General features: G+C 44.5%; 1 protein-coding gene across 1 annotated transcript in view; it reads left to right on the forward strand.

Annotated features, from left to right (window-relative positions):
* Positions 1-17360, forward strand: part of LOC106568181 (transcription factor RFX3) — a 36376-nt gene extending 19016 nt beyond the window's left edge. Inside the window, exons 6-17 of the mRNA XM_082960466.1 lie at positions 2322-2503; positions 3585-3704; positions 3780-3904; positions 4211-4326; positions 4994-5109; positions 7006-7160; positions 7279-7376; positions 7543-7692; positions 7891-8099; positions 8337-8490; positions 10266-10308; positions 10780-17360. Coding sequence (XP_082816592.1) covers positions 2322-2503; positions 3585-3704; positions 3780-3904; positions 4211-4326; positions 4994-5109; positions 7006-7160; positions 7279-7376; positions 7543-7692; positions 7891-8099; positions 8337-8490; positions 10266-10308; positions 10780-11072 — 1761 coding nt within the window. The 3' untranslated portion in view covers positions 11073-17360. The remainder of the gene's footprint in view (positions 1-2321; positions 2504-3584; positions 3705-3779; positions 3905-4210; positions 4327-4993; positions 5110-7005; positions 7161-7278; positions 7377-7542; positions 7693-7890; positions 8100-8336; positions 8491-10265; positions 10309-10779) is intronic.
* The last annotated feature ends 125 nt before the right edge of the window (positions 17361-17485 follow it).

Raw genomic sequence — 17485 nt, forward strand, 5'->3', positions numbered from 1 at the left:
TAGTATCTCCAGCTCTCTCTCTCTCTTCTAGTATATCCAGCTCTCTCTCCCTCTCTTCTAGTATCTCCAGCTCTCTCTCCCTCTCTTCTAGTATCTCCAGCTCTCTCTCTCTCTCTTTTCTAGTATCTCCAGCTCTCTCTCTCTTCTAGTATCTCCAGCTCTCTCTCTCTCTTCTAGTATCTCCAGCTCTCTCTCTCTTCTAGTATCTCCAGCTCTCTCTCTCTTCTAGTATCTCCAGCGCTCTCTCTCTCTCTCTCTCTCTCTCTCTCTCTTCTAGTATCTCCAGCTCTCTCTCTCTCTTCTAGTATCTCCAGCTCTCTCTCTCTCTCTCTCTCTCTCTCTCTCTCTTCTAGTATCTCCAGCTCTCTCTCTCTCTCTCTCTCTCTCTCTTCTAGTATCTCCAGCTTCTCTCTCTCTCTCTCTCTCTCTCTTCTAGTATCTCCAGCTCTCTCTCTCTCTCTTCTAGTATCTCCAGCTCTCTCTCTCTCTCTCTCTCTCTCTCTTCTAGTATCTCCAGCTCTCTCTCTCTCTCTCTTCTAGTATCTCCAGCTTCTCTCTCTCTCTCTCTTCTAGTATCTCCAGCTTCTCTCTCTCTTCTAGTATCTCCAGCTTCTCTCTCTCTTCTAGTATTTCCAGCTCTCTCTCTCTCTCTTCTAGTATTTCCAGCTCTCTCTCTCTCTTCTAGTATTTCCAGCTCTCTCCCTCTCTTCTAGTATTTCCAGCTCTCTCCCTCTCTTCTAGTATTTCCAGCTCTCTCTCTCTCTCTCTTCTAGTATTTCCAGCTCTCTCTCTCTCTCTCTCTCTCTCCTCTCTCTCTCTCTCTCTCTTCTAGTATTTCCAGCTCTCTCTCTCTCTTCTAGTATTTCCAGCTCTCTCTCTCTCTCTCTCTTCTAGTATCTCCAGCTCTCTCTCTCTCTTCTAGTATTTCCAGCTCTCTCTCTCTCTCTCTCTTCTAGTATCTCCAGCTCTCTCTCCCTCTCTTCTAGTATCTCCAGCTCTCTCTCTCTCTCTCTTTTCTAGTATCTCCAGCTCTCTCTCTCTCTCTTCTAGTATCTCCAGCTCTCTCTCTCTTCTAGTATCTCCAGCTCTCTCTCTCTTCTAGTATCTCCAGCTCTCTCTCTCTCTCTCTCTCTCTCTCCTAGTATCTCCAGCTCTCTCTCTCTCTCTCTCTCTCTTCTAGTATCTCCAGCTCTCTCTCTCTCTTCTAGTATCTCCAGCTCTCTCTCTCTCTCTCTCTCTCTCTCTCTCTCTCTCTTCTAGTATCTCCAGCTTCTCTCTCTCTCTCTCTCTCTTCTAGTATCTCCAGCTCTCTCTCTCTCTTCTAGTATCTCCAGCTCTCTCTCTCTCTCTCTCTCTCTCTCTCTCTCTCTCTTCTAGTATCTCCAGCTCTCTCTCTCTCTCTCTCTCTTCTAGTATCTCCAGCTTCTCTCTCTCTTCTAGTATCTCCAGCTTCTCTCTCTCTTCTAGTATCTCCAGCTTCTCTCTCTCTTCTAGTATTTCCAGCCTCTCTCCCTCTCTTCTAGTATTTCCAGCTCTCTCCCTCTCTTCTAGTATTTCCAGCTCTCTCTCTCTCCTAGTATTTCCAGCCCTCTCTCTCTCTCTCTCTCTCTCTCTCTCCTAGTATTTCCAGCTCTCTCTCTCTCTCTCTTCTAGTATTTCCATCTCTCTCTCTCTCTCGCTCTCTTCTAGTATCTCCAGCTCTCTCTCTCTCTTCTAGTATCTCCAGCTCTCTCTCCCTCTCTTCTAGTATCTCCAGCTCTCTCTCCCTCTCTTCTAGTATCTCCAGCTCTCTCTCTCTCTCTCTTTTCTAGTATCTCCAGCTCTCTCTCTCTCTCTTCTAGTATCTCCAGCTCTCTCTCTCTCTTCTAGTATCTCCAGCTCTCTCTCTCTTCTAGTATCTCCAGCTCTCTCTCTCTCTCTCTCTCTCCTCTAGTATCTCCAGCTCTCTCTCTCTCTCTCTCTCTCTCTCTCTCTCTCTCCTGCTCTCTCTCTCTCTCTCTCTCCTACTATCTCCAGCTCTCTCTCTCTCTCTCTCTCTCTCTCTCTCTCTCTCTCTCTCCTGCTCTCTCTCTCTCTCTCTCTCCTACTATCTCCAGCTCTCTCTCGCGCTCTCTCTCTCTCTCTCTCTCTTTCACTCTGTGGTGATGGGGATGACTCCTGTGCTCTGATTTAAATGTTTCACTCCTTCAGTTAATTGTGCTTTTAATGCCAGGTCAGTGGGTGATGGTATTTTACAGATAAGTGGGGGAGGGTGACACATGGGACTATCTGCTAGTGACATACCTGTGTGTAATTAACACCATAACCCCCCCCCCCCCCAGCTGCAGTGGCTACTGGATAACTATGAGACAGCGGAGGGGGTGAGTCTGCCTCGCTCCACCCTCTACAACCACTACCTGCGCCACTGCCAGGAGCAGAAGTTGGACCCGGTCAACGCTGCTTCCTTTGGGAAACTCATCCGCTCCATCTTCATGGGGCTCCGCACGCGACGCCTGGGCACACGGTGAGCTACTGAGAGAGCAGACATGCTCTAGTATTGACCTCTCTCTCTCCTCTTCTTCTAGCCTATCTACGTCTCCAGTCCTCCAGTCCTGCTCTCTCTACCTCCCCTTCTTCTATCCTATCTCTACGTCTCCAGTCCTGCTCTCTCTCTCCTCTTCTTCTGTCCTATCTACGTCTCCAGTCCTCCAGTCCTACTCTCTCTCCTCTTCTTCTATCCTATCTCTGCATCTCCAGTCCTCCAGTCCTACTCTCTCCTCTTCTTCTATCCTATCTCTGCATCTCCAGTCCTCCAGTCCTACTCTCTCTCCTCTTCTTCTATCCTATCTCTGCATCTCCAGTCCTCCAGTCCTACTCTCTCCTCTTCTTCTATCCTATCTCTGCATCTCCAGTCCTCCAGTCCTACTCTCTCTCCTCTTCTTCTATCCTATCTCTGCATCTCCAGTCCTCCAGTCCTGCTCTCTCTCCTCTTCTTCTATCCTATCGCTGCATCTCCAGTCCTCCAGTCCTACTCTCTCTCCTCTTCTTCTATCCTATCGCTGCATCTCCAGTCCTCCAGTCCTACTCTCTCTCCTCTTCTTCTATCCTATCTCTGCATCTCCAGTCCTCCAGTCCTACTCTCTCTCCTCTTCTTCTATCCTATCGCTGCATCTCCAGTCCTCCAGTTCTGCTCTCTCTCCTCTTCTTCTATCCTATCTCTGCATCTCCAGTCCTCCAGTCCTGCTCTCTCTCCTCTTCTTCTATCCTATCTCTGCATCTCCAGTCCTCCAGTCCTACTCTCTCTCCTCTTCTTCTATCCTATCTCTGCATCTCCAGTCCTCCAGTCCTACTCTCTCTCCTCTTCTTCTATCCTATCGCTGCATCTCCAGTCCTCCAGTCCTACTCTCTCTCCTCTTCTTCTATCCTATCGCTGCATCTCCAGTCCTCCAGTTCTGCTACTATTTCCCTTTTCCTTGGCCTTTACTTTTTCCTTGTCTGTCTTCATTAGGATTTCTCTTTTGGTATTACAGCATGTTTTTGATTGGTATAGTGTTCTTCAGTACTGAGAACAGTTAGCTGATCATTTCTGACTGTGTGTGTTGCAGAGGGAACTCGAAGTACCACTACTATGGGATCCGGTTGAAGCCGGACTCTCCTCTCAACAGACTGCAGGAGGACATGCAGTACATGGCCCTCAGACAGCAGCCTGTCCAACAGAAACAGAGGTACAACACACACATACAGGCTTTCATACGCACGCACACACACATACAGTACTGACTGAGGCATTGTTATTGTAGATTTAAGCCGATGCAGAAGGTTGATGGTGTATCTGGGGAGAACTTCTCAGGCGGAGGCCAGCACACCCCCAGTGCAGCGGAGCAGACTGTCATCGCACAGAGCCAGCACCACCAGCAGTACCTGGGTGAGCGAGTCGTGTGTACGCTTACTAACTGACTTGCAGTGTCAATAGATTGATACCGTTTGATGCTCCCAGAAGGTCTCTGTATTGACACAGTTTGTTTGATAGTAAGTGCTCCTCTGCTGAGTTCTTTAAGTAGTCTCCTAAGTGTTCCCCTGTCGGTTATATCCTGCACTGAACCATTGGTAGCATTTTCTCAGCCTTTAGAATTTCCTTGTTAAATATCTACCCTGTTTGTTTCTCTGCTTTTTACTGGACTGATAACGTGAGTTGTTGTTGACCTTGATTTCCATGTGTCCCTCCCTCCAGACACATCGCGGGCGCTGCCAGACTTTGTGGAGCTGGACCTGGGAGAGACCAATGTGGACAACGTCGGCCCAGATGACATCAAAGCTCTTCAGTCACTCTACAGAGAGCACTGTGAGGTCAGAGATTATCCATCACCTCTAACAACATTTCACATCAAAGCTCTTCAGTCACTCTACAGAGAGCACTGTGAGGTCAGAGATCATCCATCACCTCTAACAACATTTCACATCAAAGCTCTTCAGTCACTCTACAGAGAGCACTGTGAGGTCAGAGATTATCCATCACCTCTAACAACATTTCACATCAAAGCTCTTCAGTCACTCTACAGAGAGCACTGTGAGGTCAGAGATTATCCATCACCTCTAACAACATTTCACATCAAAGCTCTTCAGTCACTCTACAGAGAGCACTGTGAGGTCAGAGATTATCCATCACCTCTAACAACATTTCACATCAAAGTTTTGTATTATTCTAAATGTGCAAATGAATGGAAGCTTTCTTTGGCATGCATGATATTTCCAAGTCTTCATCTCCACTTTATAGATCACATACACATGGTTAGCAGATGTTAATGTGAGTGTAGCGAAATGCTTGTGCTTCTAGTTCCGACAGTGCAGTAATATCTAACAATTCCCCGACAACTACCTAATACACACAAATCTAAAGGGGTGAATGAGAATATGTACATGTAAGTATATGGATGCACACCAGATCATCCATGCTAATCATAATGACCGTGAATGAGCATTGTGTGATGTTGACCATGTCGTGCGTCTCCTGCAGGCCATTCTGGATGTGGTGGTGAACCTCCAATTCAGTCTAATAGAGAAGCTGTGGCAGACTTTCTGGCGTTATTCTCCTTCTGACTCAGTGGAGGGCGCCACCATCACAGAAAACAGGTCAGCTCTCTCTCTCCCTCTCTCCGTCTCCCTCTCTCGCTCTCTCTCCGTTTCTCACACGCACACTCTCTCTCTCACTCGTTATCTCTCCCTCTCTCTTGTTGTCATTAATCATTGTCCATTAGGGATGGCTCGAGATTTACAAAATGGTTACCTGGAGGAAAATGGGAGAGGGTCATGCTTTTTACATTTCAGTCAAAGGAAAGGTTTAGTATTTTAATGTAGTCCAGGGGAGGGTCATGTAATTGATGAAATGTAAATATTTCTCTGTGTGTATCAGTTTTCTGTGTGTATCCAGAATGGTCCACCACCCAAAGGACATCCAGCCAACTGAACACAACTGTGCGAAGCACTGGAGTCAACATGGCATCCCTGTGGAACGCTTTCCACACCTTGCAGAGTCCATGCCCCGACGAATTGAGTCTGTTCTGAGGGCAAAAGGGGGGAGGAGTGCAACTCCATATTAGGAAGTTGTTTCTAATGTTGGGTATACTCAGTGTAAACCTGATGCCGCCCCTCATCTCTGATTCTCCGCTGGGTGCCCAATATCAAGTACGCCTATAGGCTATTTAGTGTGGTCTCAATCAAATGATCCATAGCCTATAGGCTACAAAGTCCATGATCGGAGAACCACAGGGCAAAGTTATATTTGTAAGATAGCTGCTGGGAAGGTGTAAATCAAACTAGGCTGCATTACACACTGTAATGGATATTCCAACCTTGAGCCCCGGCCTGCTCTGCTCTTGCTGATCCAAAACGTTTTTGTGAGCTGTCTAACCAATGGCTGTGCTGTGTAGGGCTACGGTGGCAGTTCAGGAGGAGAGTCAAAGGCTTCTTCCAAATAAAATCTTTGACTAGGCATTGTCCAAAAAATTCACTAGCTTGCGCACCAACTACCTTGTTACTACTAAGCTATATGGAATTGTTTTAAGGTCATACCAAGGATCATTTTGCGATTTGATTTTGAATTTTAAGACCCCTTGAAGTATCGCAAAAATTATTGGATGGATAACATTTTTTGGCCTTACTGCTATTAGCCCATAGAAATGCATTGAATAACAGATAGTCCCTCCCCCGAAAACAAATCTAAAGGAAGTTTGTTCTGAAGGATCTGTCCTACATCTGAGAGATAAGAAAGATCAGGAAACAATCTTTTTTACATCTTTTTTGGCACTAAACAGTCTCCATATATACTGTACTTCCATAAATTGTTTCAACTGGTAGCGGGGGACCGTCAGACGAATCTTGAGGCCTGTGGGCATCTTAGAGCAAAACCAACATGTTCGTGAGAGTCTCACCTTTACATAGAGGGGTCATATTTGTGTGTAGCCCAAACTGTAGCCCAAAATTCCTGCGTTTGCCATGTAATGCTTACAGGACGAAGAACAGTTTTAAAACTGCATATCTAAGGCTATCTGTCTGTCCAAGAAATGAGGGTAAATGGTTCTCTGCTATCCACTTTGTTTTAATTAATATTTGGGGGTTTAGGGGAGGGTCACTTTTTTTCAAGTGTTCAGGAGGGTTTAGGTAAAATGTATTTTGCCGAAGGGAGGGCCATCCACTTTCATTTCAGAGAGGTCTGATTTTCTTCATGTAACCCTTATTATAAATAACGTTCACTCCCTTCAAAAAATGTCCATTAGATAAATATGTCCATTAGAAACATATTTCATTATAGTTAGCCTAAACTCTTCATCCTCTTGAATGCTTCAAATATCCTTTTGGTAGGGAAATGTTTCAAATCTCTTCCAAATGGACAGATGTCTTTTGATGGGAGAGATGTAATGTGGCTGGTCAAAGGTCAACTCCATCCCCGGACAGTAGGGCCAGTGAGATTGAGGTGAATCTGATCCAGTATATGAGAGTATGTGTAACTTCTGAACCCTGTCTCCACAGTGGTGTGAGTGAGATTGAGGGCCGTCTGCCCTGCTGCAGACTGCTGGTGCTCTGTAGGAACGAGGCTGTGCTCAAGTGGATGAGTTCCTGTGACCACCTGATGTACCAGGCCCTAGTGGAGATCCTCATCCCTGATGTCCTCAGACCCATCCCCAGTGAGTGGCTGTCATACACAGTCACACACACTCACTTTCTCACTCATCCGTAGTTGGGTATCAGAATTAACATTTTGGTCATTAAATAGACTGCTGTGATTTGTATCTGTCCTTCTAGGTGCCTTGACTCAAGCCATCCGCAACTTTGCCAAAAGCCTGGAAGGCTGGCTCAACAATGCCATGAACACCATTCCACAGAGAATGATCCAGACCAAGGTAAACACACACACACACACACACCTACTTGCTCACTTACTTAGACACATTTTGGCAAACCAACTTAAATTGCCTCTTTTTGTATTATTTGCTTTGATCCTGACTTTCCTCTTTTATCTGTTCGATTTGGTCTGATTCTAATTGGCTGCTGTTTGATTGGCTGCAGGTTGCCGCTGTTAGTGCCTTTGCTCAGACGCTGCGTCGCTACACTAGTCTGAACCACCTGGCCCAGGCAGCACGCGCTGTGCTGCAGAACACCTCTCAGATCAATCAGATGCTCAGCGACCTCAACCGCGTCGACTTCGCCAACGTGCAGGTCCGTCTGTCCCTCCGTCCGGCTGTCCGGCTGTGGTTTTGTTTGATTGTCTGTGTATTTATTTAGAGGGATACATCTGTCCATTGTATTGCCATCTGTCCTCTCTCTGCTTGAATTTGCTGTTTATTTCATCAAAGGATGCGTGTGCATCTGCAAGTCCACACTGAGCCGTCCCATCTCTCTTCTTTCTCTCTTTAGGAGCAGGCGTCGTGGGTGTGTCAGTGTGAGGAGGGTGTGGTTCAGAGGTTAGAGCAGGACTTCAAGGCCACACTGCAGCAGCAGAGCTCTCTGGAGCAGTGGGCTGCCTGGCTGGACAACGTGGTCACCCAGGTCCTACAGCCCTTCGAGGACCGGCCCAGCTTCCCCAGGGCGGCACGACAGTTCCTGCTTAAGTGGTCCTTCTACAGGTCAGCTACTGTACCATCCATAGAAATAGAATGAGATCATAGACATTGAATGAGATCATGGAAATAGAATGGGTTCTGTGAGTTTTCAAAAATGTTCAATTTCTAGGTTTTTGCCCTCTTACCCAATTGAAGTAATGTGTTGTATTGTTTCTCATATTCATTGAGCTAGATAGCTATGTCAGCTTATTGGAGGATTTCCAGTGGTTGATGAGGATCTCCTGTTCATCTCTTTGTCAGCTCCATGGTGATTCGGGACCTGACCCTGCGGAGCGCGGCCAGTTTCGGCTCGTTCCACCTGATCCGCCTGCTCTACGACGAGTACATGTTCTACCTGGTGGAACACCGCGTCGCCCAGGCAACCGGCCAGACACCCATCAGTGTCATGGGAGAAGTAAGGGCCAGAAGAAATGATCACGCAAATATATATATATATATATATATATATATATATATATATATATATATATATATATATATATATATATATATATATACTGCTCAAAAAAATAAAGGGAACACTAAAATAACACATCCTAGATCTGAATGAATGAAATAGTCTTATTAAATACTTTTTTCTTTACATAGTTGAATGTGCTGACAACAAAATCACACAAAAATAATCAATGGAAATCCAATTTATCAACCCATGGAGGTCTGGATTTGGAGTCACACTCAAAATTAAAGTGGAAAACCACACTACAGGCTGATCCAACTTTGATTTAATGTCCTTAAAACAAGTCAAAATGAGACTCAGTAGTGTGTGTGTGGCCTCCACGTGCCTGTATGACCTCCCTACAACGCCTGGGCATGCTCCTGATGAGGTGGCGGATGGTCTCCTGAGGGATCTCCTCCCAGACCTGGACCAAAGCATCCGCCAACTCCTGGACAGTCTGTGGTGCAACGTGGCGTTGGTGGATGGAGCGAGACATGATGTCCCAGATGTGCTCAATTGGATTCAGGTCTGGGGAACGGGCGGACCAGTCCATAGCATCAATGCCTTCCTCTTGCAGGAACTGCTGACACACTCCAGCCACATGAGGTCTAGCATTGTCTTGCATTAGGAGGAACCCAGGGCCAACCGCACCAGCATATGGTCTCACAAGGGGTCTGAGGATCTCATCTTGGTACCTAATGGCAGTCAGGCTACCTCTGGCGAGCACATGGAGGGCTGTGCGGCCCCCCAAAGAAATGCCGCCCCACACCATGACTGACCCACCGCCAAACCGGTCATGCTGGAGGATGTTGCAGGCAGCAGAACGTTCTCCACGGCGTCTCCAGACTCTGTCACATCTGTCACATGTGCTCAGTGTGAACCTGCTTTCATCTGTGAAGAGCACAGGGCGCCAGTGGCGAATTTGCCAATCTTGGTGTTCTCTGGCAAATGCCAAACGTCCTGCACGGTGTTGGGCTGTAAGCACAACCCCCACCTGTGGACGTCGGGCCCTCATACCACCCTCATGGAGTCTGTTTCTGACCGTTTGAGCAGACACATGCACATTTGTGGCCTGCTGGAGGTCATTTTGCAGGGCTCTGGCAGTGCTCCTCCTGCTCCTCCTTGCACAAAGGCGGAGGTAGCGGTCCTGCTGCTGGGTTGTTGCCCTCCTACGGCCTCCTTCACGTCTCCTGATGTACTGGCCTGTCTCCTGGTAGCGCCTCCATGCTCTGGACACTACGCTGACGGACACAGCAAACCTTCTTGCCACAGCTCGCATTGATGTGCCATCCTGGATGAGCTGCACTACCTGAGCCACTTGTGTGGGTTGTAGACTCCGTCTCATGCTACCACTAGAGTGAAAGCACCGCCAGCATTCAAAAGTGACCAAAACATCAGCCAGGAAGCATAGGAACTGAGAAATGGTCTGTGGTCACCACCTGCAGAACCACTCGTTTATTGGGGGTGTCTTGCTAATTGCCTAAGATTTCCACCTGTTGTCTATTCCATTTGCACAACAGCATGTGAAATTTATTGTCAATCAGTGTTGCTTCCTAAGTGGACAGTTTGATTTCACAGAAGTGTGATTGACTTTGGAGTTACATTGTGTTGTTTAAGTGTTCCCTTTATTTTTTTGAGCAGTGTATATATACACACACACATAATTGTAACAGTCCCATTACCTTTAGGCTCAGTTTCAGTATGGTTTCTGTGTGATGTTTAATGTATTGCAGTTCGATGACCTCAACGCCATGTCACCTACTAACATAGACAAAGGTAAGCCAACCCCAAGCTGTGTCTACAGGCTAAGTCTCTGTAGGTTTCTGTGTCTACAGGCTAAGTCTCTGTAGGTTTCTGTGTCTACAGGCTAAGTCTCTGTAGGTTTCTGTGTCTACAGGCTAAGTCTCTGTAGGTTTCTGTGTCTACAGTACATGGAGTTCTTAAGATCTTTGAGATATGTCCGTCCAGCATGGCTGTGGGTCATTTCAGCTTTCAGGAGCCTTAACTCCTCTTACCTTGGTCTCAACGTGCTGTCACTTAAAGAGCAGCGCCTTCAATTATTACCCATTGATTTAGTTAACTGTAACAGTAAAATGTTAATAAGAATAGCTGTTTTTTTGTGTGCAGCCTTTCCTGTCAAAACAATGGTCCCTCAGGACTACTGAGAATCCTGGAGAATCATTATTTTAACCTTGTACCTCTGGTCTTCGTGCCCATCTGTCTGACTGACCTTGTCCCTCTGTCCAGACGAGGTGAGTGAGATGGACAGTGACCTGGAGGAGGACATGGAAGAGTCTGGGGAGCCGCTGGCCAAGCGGGAGAAGGCTGAGGTGGAACATGAGCACCAGGTGATCCAGGTGATTCAGGTGGGGGCTCTGGAGGACGGCAGTAACCCCGTGGTGGGGGTGCTCCAGCCAGGCATCCTGCACTCCCTGCCCCAGCCCCCCCAGAACCATGCTGAGCACATCCTCACCTCCTCCGCCGCCACCACCACCATCCGCCACTGCAGTGCCACCGGCAACACCTACGCCTCCGTCTGAGAGGGAGATGACCCCCCCCCCCCCCGGGCAACCTCTCTTCTCTCTATCTCTCTATCTGTCTCGCTGTCACACACGTCTGCACTGTCCCCTCTGTCGTACGCTGTGTTTTCTCTGCACTCGTCTAGACACACTCCTCCCCCCTCCACCCTGACCAGTAGGGGAGCGTGAAAAACATCACGACCACAGCTGGCGTCACACAAACACTGGATGGATGAGGGATGAGTAGAGCTAGATGGGAATGTGGATCTGCTGGGGACGGGCTGTCTCTGTCTGTCATGTGGCTGTCCTCTGGGTCAGGGAGGGGGATTGGGGGGGGGGGGGGGGGGTGTACAGGCGTGAGACACTGGCTGACCCTACTGTAGCTGTGTAGAAGGGAAGGTCTCCTTACTTAGAGATTCACATATTTCCTGATGTTTAAAAGCTCAAATCCAAGCCACCAGCCCCAGAAGAACAACGGCATTGATTGACAGAAAACACTTGGTTCTCTCTTAGATTGGCTTGTTTAGTATATATCTAAACAACCACACAGGTGCTATTCTCTTACACTACCAGATGTTCAGACAGAATTCAGTTGAATGACATTTTTTTTAAAGTCATGAATCTTTCAAAGCTTTGTTGAGATATGACATTTGGTGGATTATGATCGCTTATTGCTTGTAATGTGTTGTTTGGCATCCTATGATATATTGAATAGTGTATAATTGTAGCCATGATCCCCTGATAAGCACTAATGGCTTTTAGCCATGAAGTTAGTTCTGCCCATGAAGGAAGACATTCTGTTATTTATGTTGTTACTGTGTAGAGACAGAGAGACGAGGTTCGACAGACAAGCTGTAGTACACCACTTCTACAACACCGGCTTTTCTACGCACTTCATGCATAGTGTGGGGTGCGCTTGACTTATGGCCTTGGTTTGGTTGGGTTTATATGCTCGATAGTGTGACAAAATTATATTAGTTGGACTTATTATCTACTGATATGTTCTTAGTACAGTAGGTGTGTTTTTTGTAGATTTCTTGAGTTCTGAATGGACCAAAAACCAACCAACCAGAGGAAACTGGCAGCCGAAAGAGAGCCATCATGGCCGCCACAGTTACCACGGCGAGGGTGCTGCGTGTTCTGTTTCCTGTCCCAACAGTGCCGTGTTGCAGAGCAGAGTGAATGTCAGGGATTCTATGTACCTCGGCTTCATCGTAGTGCCTTAATAACCCTTACTGCAGCTGTCCATGTAGTCCTGACTGATTGTGTGGTTGAGGGAAAGGATAGCACACACACACACACACAGACACACACACACACACACACACACACACAGACACACACAGACACACACACAGACACACACACAGCTCCTCTGCGTTACTGTCCCAGCCACAACTTTGTCTCTGGTGACTTGTGGCTGGATTTGGGCTGGCTCATCAGTGTTACTGCAGGGCTGGAGAGATGCAGGTTCAGAGGTGCTTGTTGAGTTCTCTATGCTGGTTCTATGAAATGTTTTGTTTGTTTGTTCGTACCTGCTCTCACTCTTTCCACACTCAAGGCCTGCTCCTGCTTTGGCCTCTGCTATTGGGTGAAGTGTGTGTGCATGTGCAGATGGGAGGACTTGATTGAGTTGTTGATTGTGTGTGTATGAATGAGTCTGAACATGTGTTTGAGCACACCCACTAGTCACCCTACCTCACACCAGCGTTGCCAGCCCTTTGACACGTACAGCACAGTCACCAAACTTGTTCTGACCTACTCATAACCGTATTACTCCTTCAACACTGCACACTAACATTATACATGCCTCTTACACCACACACAACTAAAATACACACTCATTTCAGCCCCTTCTGTTCTTAGTCCACAACGTCATCACCCCTTATTCTATCCGTTCTAAAGTGCATATTTGTATAGCGGACCAAAAGTAGATATTTTCTGATATTTAAAGATATATATATATAAGGATGATACAATGTATTGATTTTGTTTGTTTTCATGTGTTTGATCTGATTGTCATCTGTGATTGTTTCTTTTGTAGCTCTTCTGTGATTGGTTGATTGACTGTGAAATGGGTGGGGGCATGGGGACCAGCTTCTCTGATGACACTGGATACACATTTTGTACTTGAACTGTTATTGATAGCTTTTAGGAAATGGAGAACACACAGGAAAAATGTGTTGAACTGGAAGAATCTTGTTGTTGATACTACTGAAGTTACCTTTCTGTTTTTTAACTCTCATCTGGAGAACTGTCTGCACCAATGCTTTGCCTCGACTTAATTTATTAGTATTCATAGTGCTTTTGTTTTACTATTTGAGAAATTATTCTTAAGTTATGCACATGTATCCATGCTTAAACCAGTCTTGAAAATGGAATTATAACTTCTGAAGAATTTACTACTGAGAAACAAAATGTACCTGCAAAACTGGAATTATGTTTTCAGTGGAAGTGGATTTATTTGATAAATTACATTTTCTTTACAGGTATATGAGAAAGGACAAGTAGAATTATATTGCCTTTCATTCGTTTTCACGGAAGATAAAGTGCATTCACTTTAAACTGAAGGTTATCGACCTTGCTTACAGGTAATTGAAGGCCTTTGGGCATTTGTTTACATGCCAAACTCTGACCTCACAGAAATTACAAGATCTTTCTTAATGACTGTACTGTCACCCAACATGCCGTTAGATATGGCTCTTGGACTTTGACCTTTTTGTCATGAAAATACTGAAGATGTTAAGATTAAATGTGTATTCATTTGTGCCTGGAGTGCAAACGGCTTACAGATGTGCTTTAGAATCTTGAAAGTGCTTTTTTTTGGTCTTGCATGCCTTTTTTTGTGCTGCTAGAATCTGTTGGTTTATCTAATTAGTTAATTTTTTTTATATGTGCCAGACAGTAAATGCTGTATTCACTCTGTAACCTCATCAAACCTGCCTGTTTTAACATCAGTTGTGTTTTATTCATAGTTGACCATTCACAAAAAGTCGTACATTTATATTTGTTTAAGATTGAAAATATTAGGGCCTTCCCCTTTTGGTTCCTTGATAATTGAGCCCATTTCCAACGTAAAAGGTTAGATCCAGCAACTACAACAAAAAACTGAAAAGGAAAAAATCTGGACATCCTGCAAAACATATCAGCTACTCTCAAACTATGTCAGTTGGGAGGGGTGAGAATACGGCTGCATCACTGATCCACAAGAGACCCAGTGCCTTTGATTTTGCCCAGGCAAGGGGGGCCTACGTCTCTGGTCTGACTCCATGGTTCCAGATACAGGCTCTTTAGACAGACGTTCTATGATAGTGAGGTGAAAATGGCTGCTCACGGTGAGAGGAGGATATGGGCCTGAGGGATCGTACACTTCTACCCTTGATCCTGATCTCATCCAAACTATGACTACTGGTCAACTGTTACTGACCAATGACCACACAGGACAGTTTACAATGGATGGAGCTTGCTCCAGATATTTGCTGTTGGACTGAGCATTAGGAGAGAACTACTATTGTATAGATTTACTGTATCACTAAACTAACAAAGATTGGAGTATAACTGGACTGGGATATTTGCCAATAGCAACACTACTATCACTTTCATTGTTGTCACGATCATTTCCTTTCGTTGTATGATATTCACTGATTGCTGTATGTTTGCTTTATTCAGTATGATTTGGAATATTTTCCTGATCTATTTTAAGTGCCATTTGACAGTCTAGTGAGTTGTGGCCCGCTGTAGCACGCTCTAATGCAAGCACACGCATTTGGCAGTGGATTTATGGGGAAACCTTTTAGTTGAAAACTCCCCAGATGTAACCAAGATGTAAATATAGACAACATGGGAAGAAAGGATATTTATTTACTGTCTCCTTAAATATTTGTTTTGTTCTTTTTGGATGAGTTTTATTTCAGCCAAAAAAACATTGATTTCTCTTTTTCCTCATTTTGGATAATGTATTGTATTCATATACAGGTAGCTGCCACGATAATGTTAACACTTCAGTAAATGAGGGATACAAAGTAGGTGGTTCTACAACAAAGGTGTGGTTCTTGAATTAATTAAAATTAAGCAATGAACATCCCACCATGCTTAGGGTCATGTATAAAAATGCTGGGCAGGCCCTTGTTTTGGCTAGCATGGCTGTGCCCCTATCCACAGGGCACTAGTGGTCACCTGAATGGTTTTGATGAGCATGAAACGATGTAAACCATAGGCCATGGCCGTCTGTCACCAGATCTCAACTCAAATGAACACTTGTGGGAGATTCTGGAGCGGTGCCTAGGACAGCATTTTCCACCATCAACAAAACACCAAATGATGGAATTTCTCGTGGAAGAATAGTGTCGCATCACTCCGATTGAGTTCCAGACACTTGTAGAATCTACAGTGTTTTCAGAAAGTATTCACACCCCCAGATTTTTTTTCAAATGTTTTTGTGTTACAGCATGAGTTTAAAATTGATTAAATTGAGATGTTCTTGTCACTGGCCTACACACAATACCCCCATAATGTTAGACATTTTTACAAATTCATTTAAAATGAAAAGCAAATGTCTTGTGTCAAATATTTATGGCAGCCTAAATATGTTCAGGAGTAAAAATGTGCTTAACAAGTCTCACAAGTTGCATGGACTCTGTGTGCAATAATAGTGTTTAACATGATTTTTGAATGACTACCTCATCTCTGTACCCCACACATACAATTATCTGCAAGGTCCCTCAGTTGAGCAGTGAATTTCCAACAAAGATTCAGCCACAAAGACTAGGGAGGTTTTCCAATTCCTCACAAAGATGGGCACCTTTTGAGCATGGTGAAGTAATTTGATCCATCCTCAATTTTCTAACTGTTTTAAAGTCACCATTGGCCTCATGGTGACTTTAAAACAGTTAGAAAATTGAGGATGGATCAACAACATTGTAGTTACTCCACAATACTAACCTAATTGACAGTGAAAAGAAGGAAGCCTGTACAGATTAAAAAATAATGCTGCAAAAAAATGTGGCAAAGCAATTCACTTTTTGTCCTGAGTACGTGTTATGTTTAGGGCAAATCCAATACAACACATTACTGAGTACCACTCATCTAATTTTCAAGCATAGTGGTGGCTGCATCATGTTATGGGTATGCTTGTAATCATTAAGGACTGGGGAGTTTTTCAGGATAAAAATAAACGGAATGGAGCTAAGCACAGGCTATCATATGTTTGTTGTGTAGTAAATATTTCAGCTTTTATTCTAATTTGTTTTTTTCTTGTAAAGCACATTGTATTGCATTCCATGTCTGAAATGTGCTGTGTATAAATAAAGCTTGATTTGATTAGAGGAAAACCTGGTTCAGTCTGCCCCCAGACACTGGGAGATAAATTCACATTTCAGTAAGACAATAAACTTAAACACAGGCCAAATCTTCACTGGCGTTGCTTACCAAGAAGACAGTGAATGTTCCTGAATGGCCGAGTTACATTGCTGACTTACATCTATGGCAAGATCTGAAAATGGTTGACTAGCAATGATCAACAACCAATTTGACAGAGCTTGAAGACTTTTTTTAAAGCATAATGGGCAAATGTTGCACAATCCAGGTGTGCAAAGCTCTTAGAGACTTACCCAGAAAGACTATCTGTAATCGCTGCTGAAGGTTATTCTGTGTTGACTCAGGGGGTTGAAAACTTATCTAATCAAGATATATTTGTTCTATTTTTGTAAACAACTTTTTTTTTTTACAAACGTTAGATTTTCTTCTTACGCTTTGACATAGTATTTTGTGTAGATCGTTAACAAAACATGGCAAATCCATTCTAATCCCACTTTATAACAAATTGTGGAGAAAGCCAAGGGGTGTGAATACTTTCTGAAGGCACTGTATGCCAAGGTGCATTGAAGCTGTTCTGGCTCGTGGTGGCCCAACGCCCTATTAAGACACTATGTTAATGTTTCCTTTATTTTGGCAGTTACCTGCATATACATACTGTATATCTCAAGTGACTTTCTTTTTGTGTGTTGTTTCAAGTTACCTCTTAGCTAGTATATTATATCTTCTTAAATTGGCAAGTGCTAACAAATAAGTGTAGGGTGATTTGTATTGTGTATTTTACATAAAAGATGAGGAAAACTGGGAAACTTTTATATTTATAAAGGCATATATTAACATTTAGTTTGTCGTAATGATGAAAATATAGGAACTATTAAAGACACGTAGTTTGGTTTTCTGAATATTTCAGACTTGAGCTCAGGCTAGCTTAGTGTTGTTTTCTTAAAATTTGTGGCTTGTCTTTTAAATTAATAAACTTTTTCTTGTTGAAAATAATTGTAATGGCTGTTGTATCTCAATTAAGTTGTCATAGAGAATGGACACACCGAGAAGATGAACGGATAAAAGCAGTGGGCGTGTTAGTGATCACCTGCTGTATGGCGAACGGTGGCGATTCAACA

Source organism: Salmo salar, chromosome 13, assembly GCF_965601325.2.
Source record: "Salmo salar chromosome 13, fSalSal1, whole genome shotgun sequence".
NCBI lineage: Eukaryota > Metazoa > Chordata > Actinopteri > Salmoniformes > Salmonidae > Salmo > Salmo salar.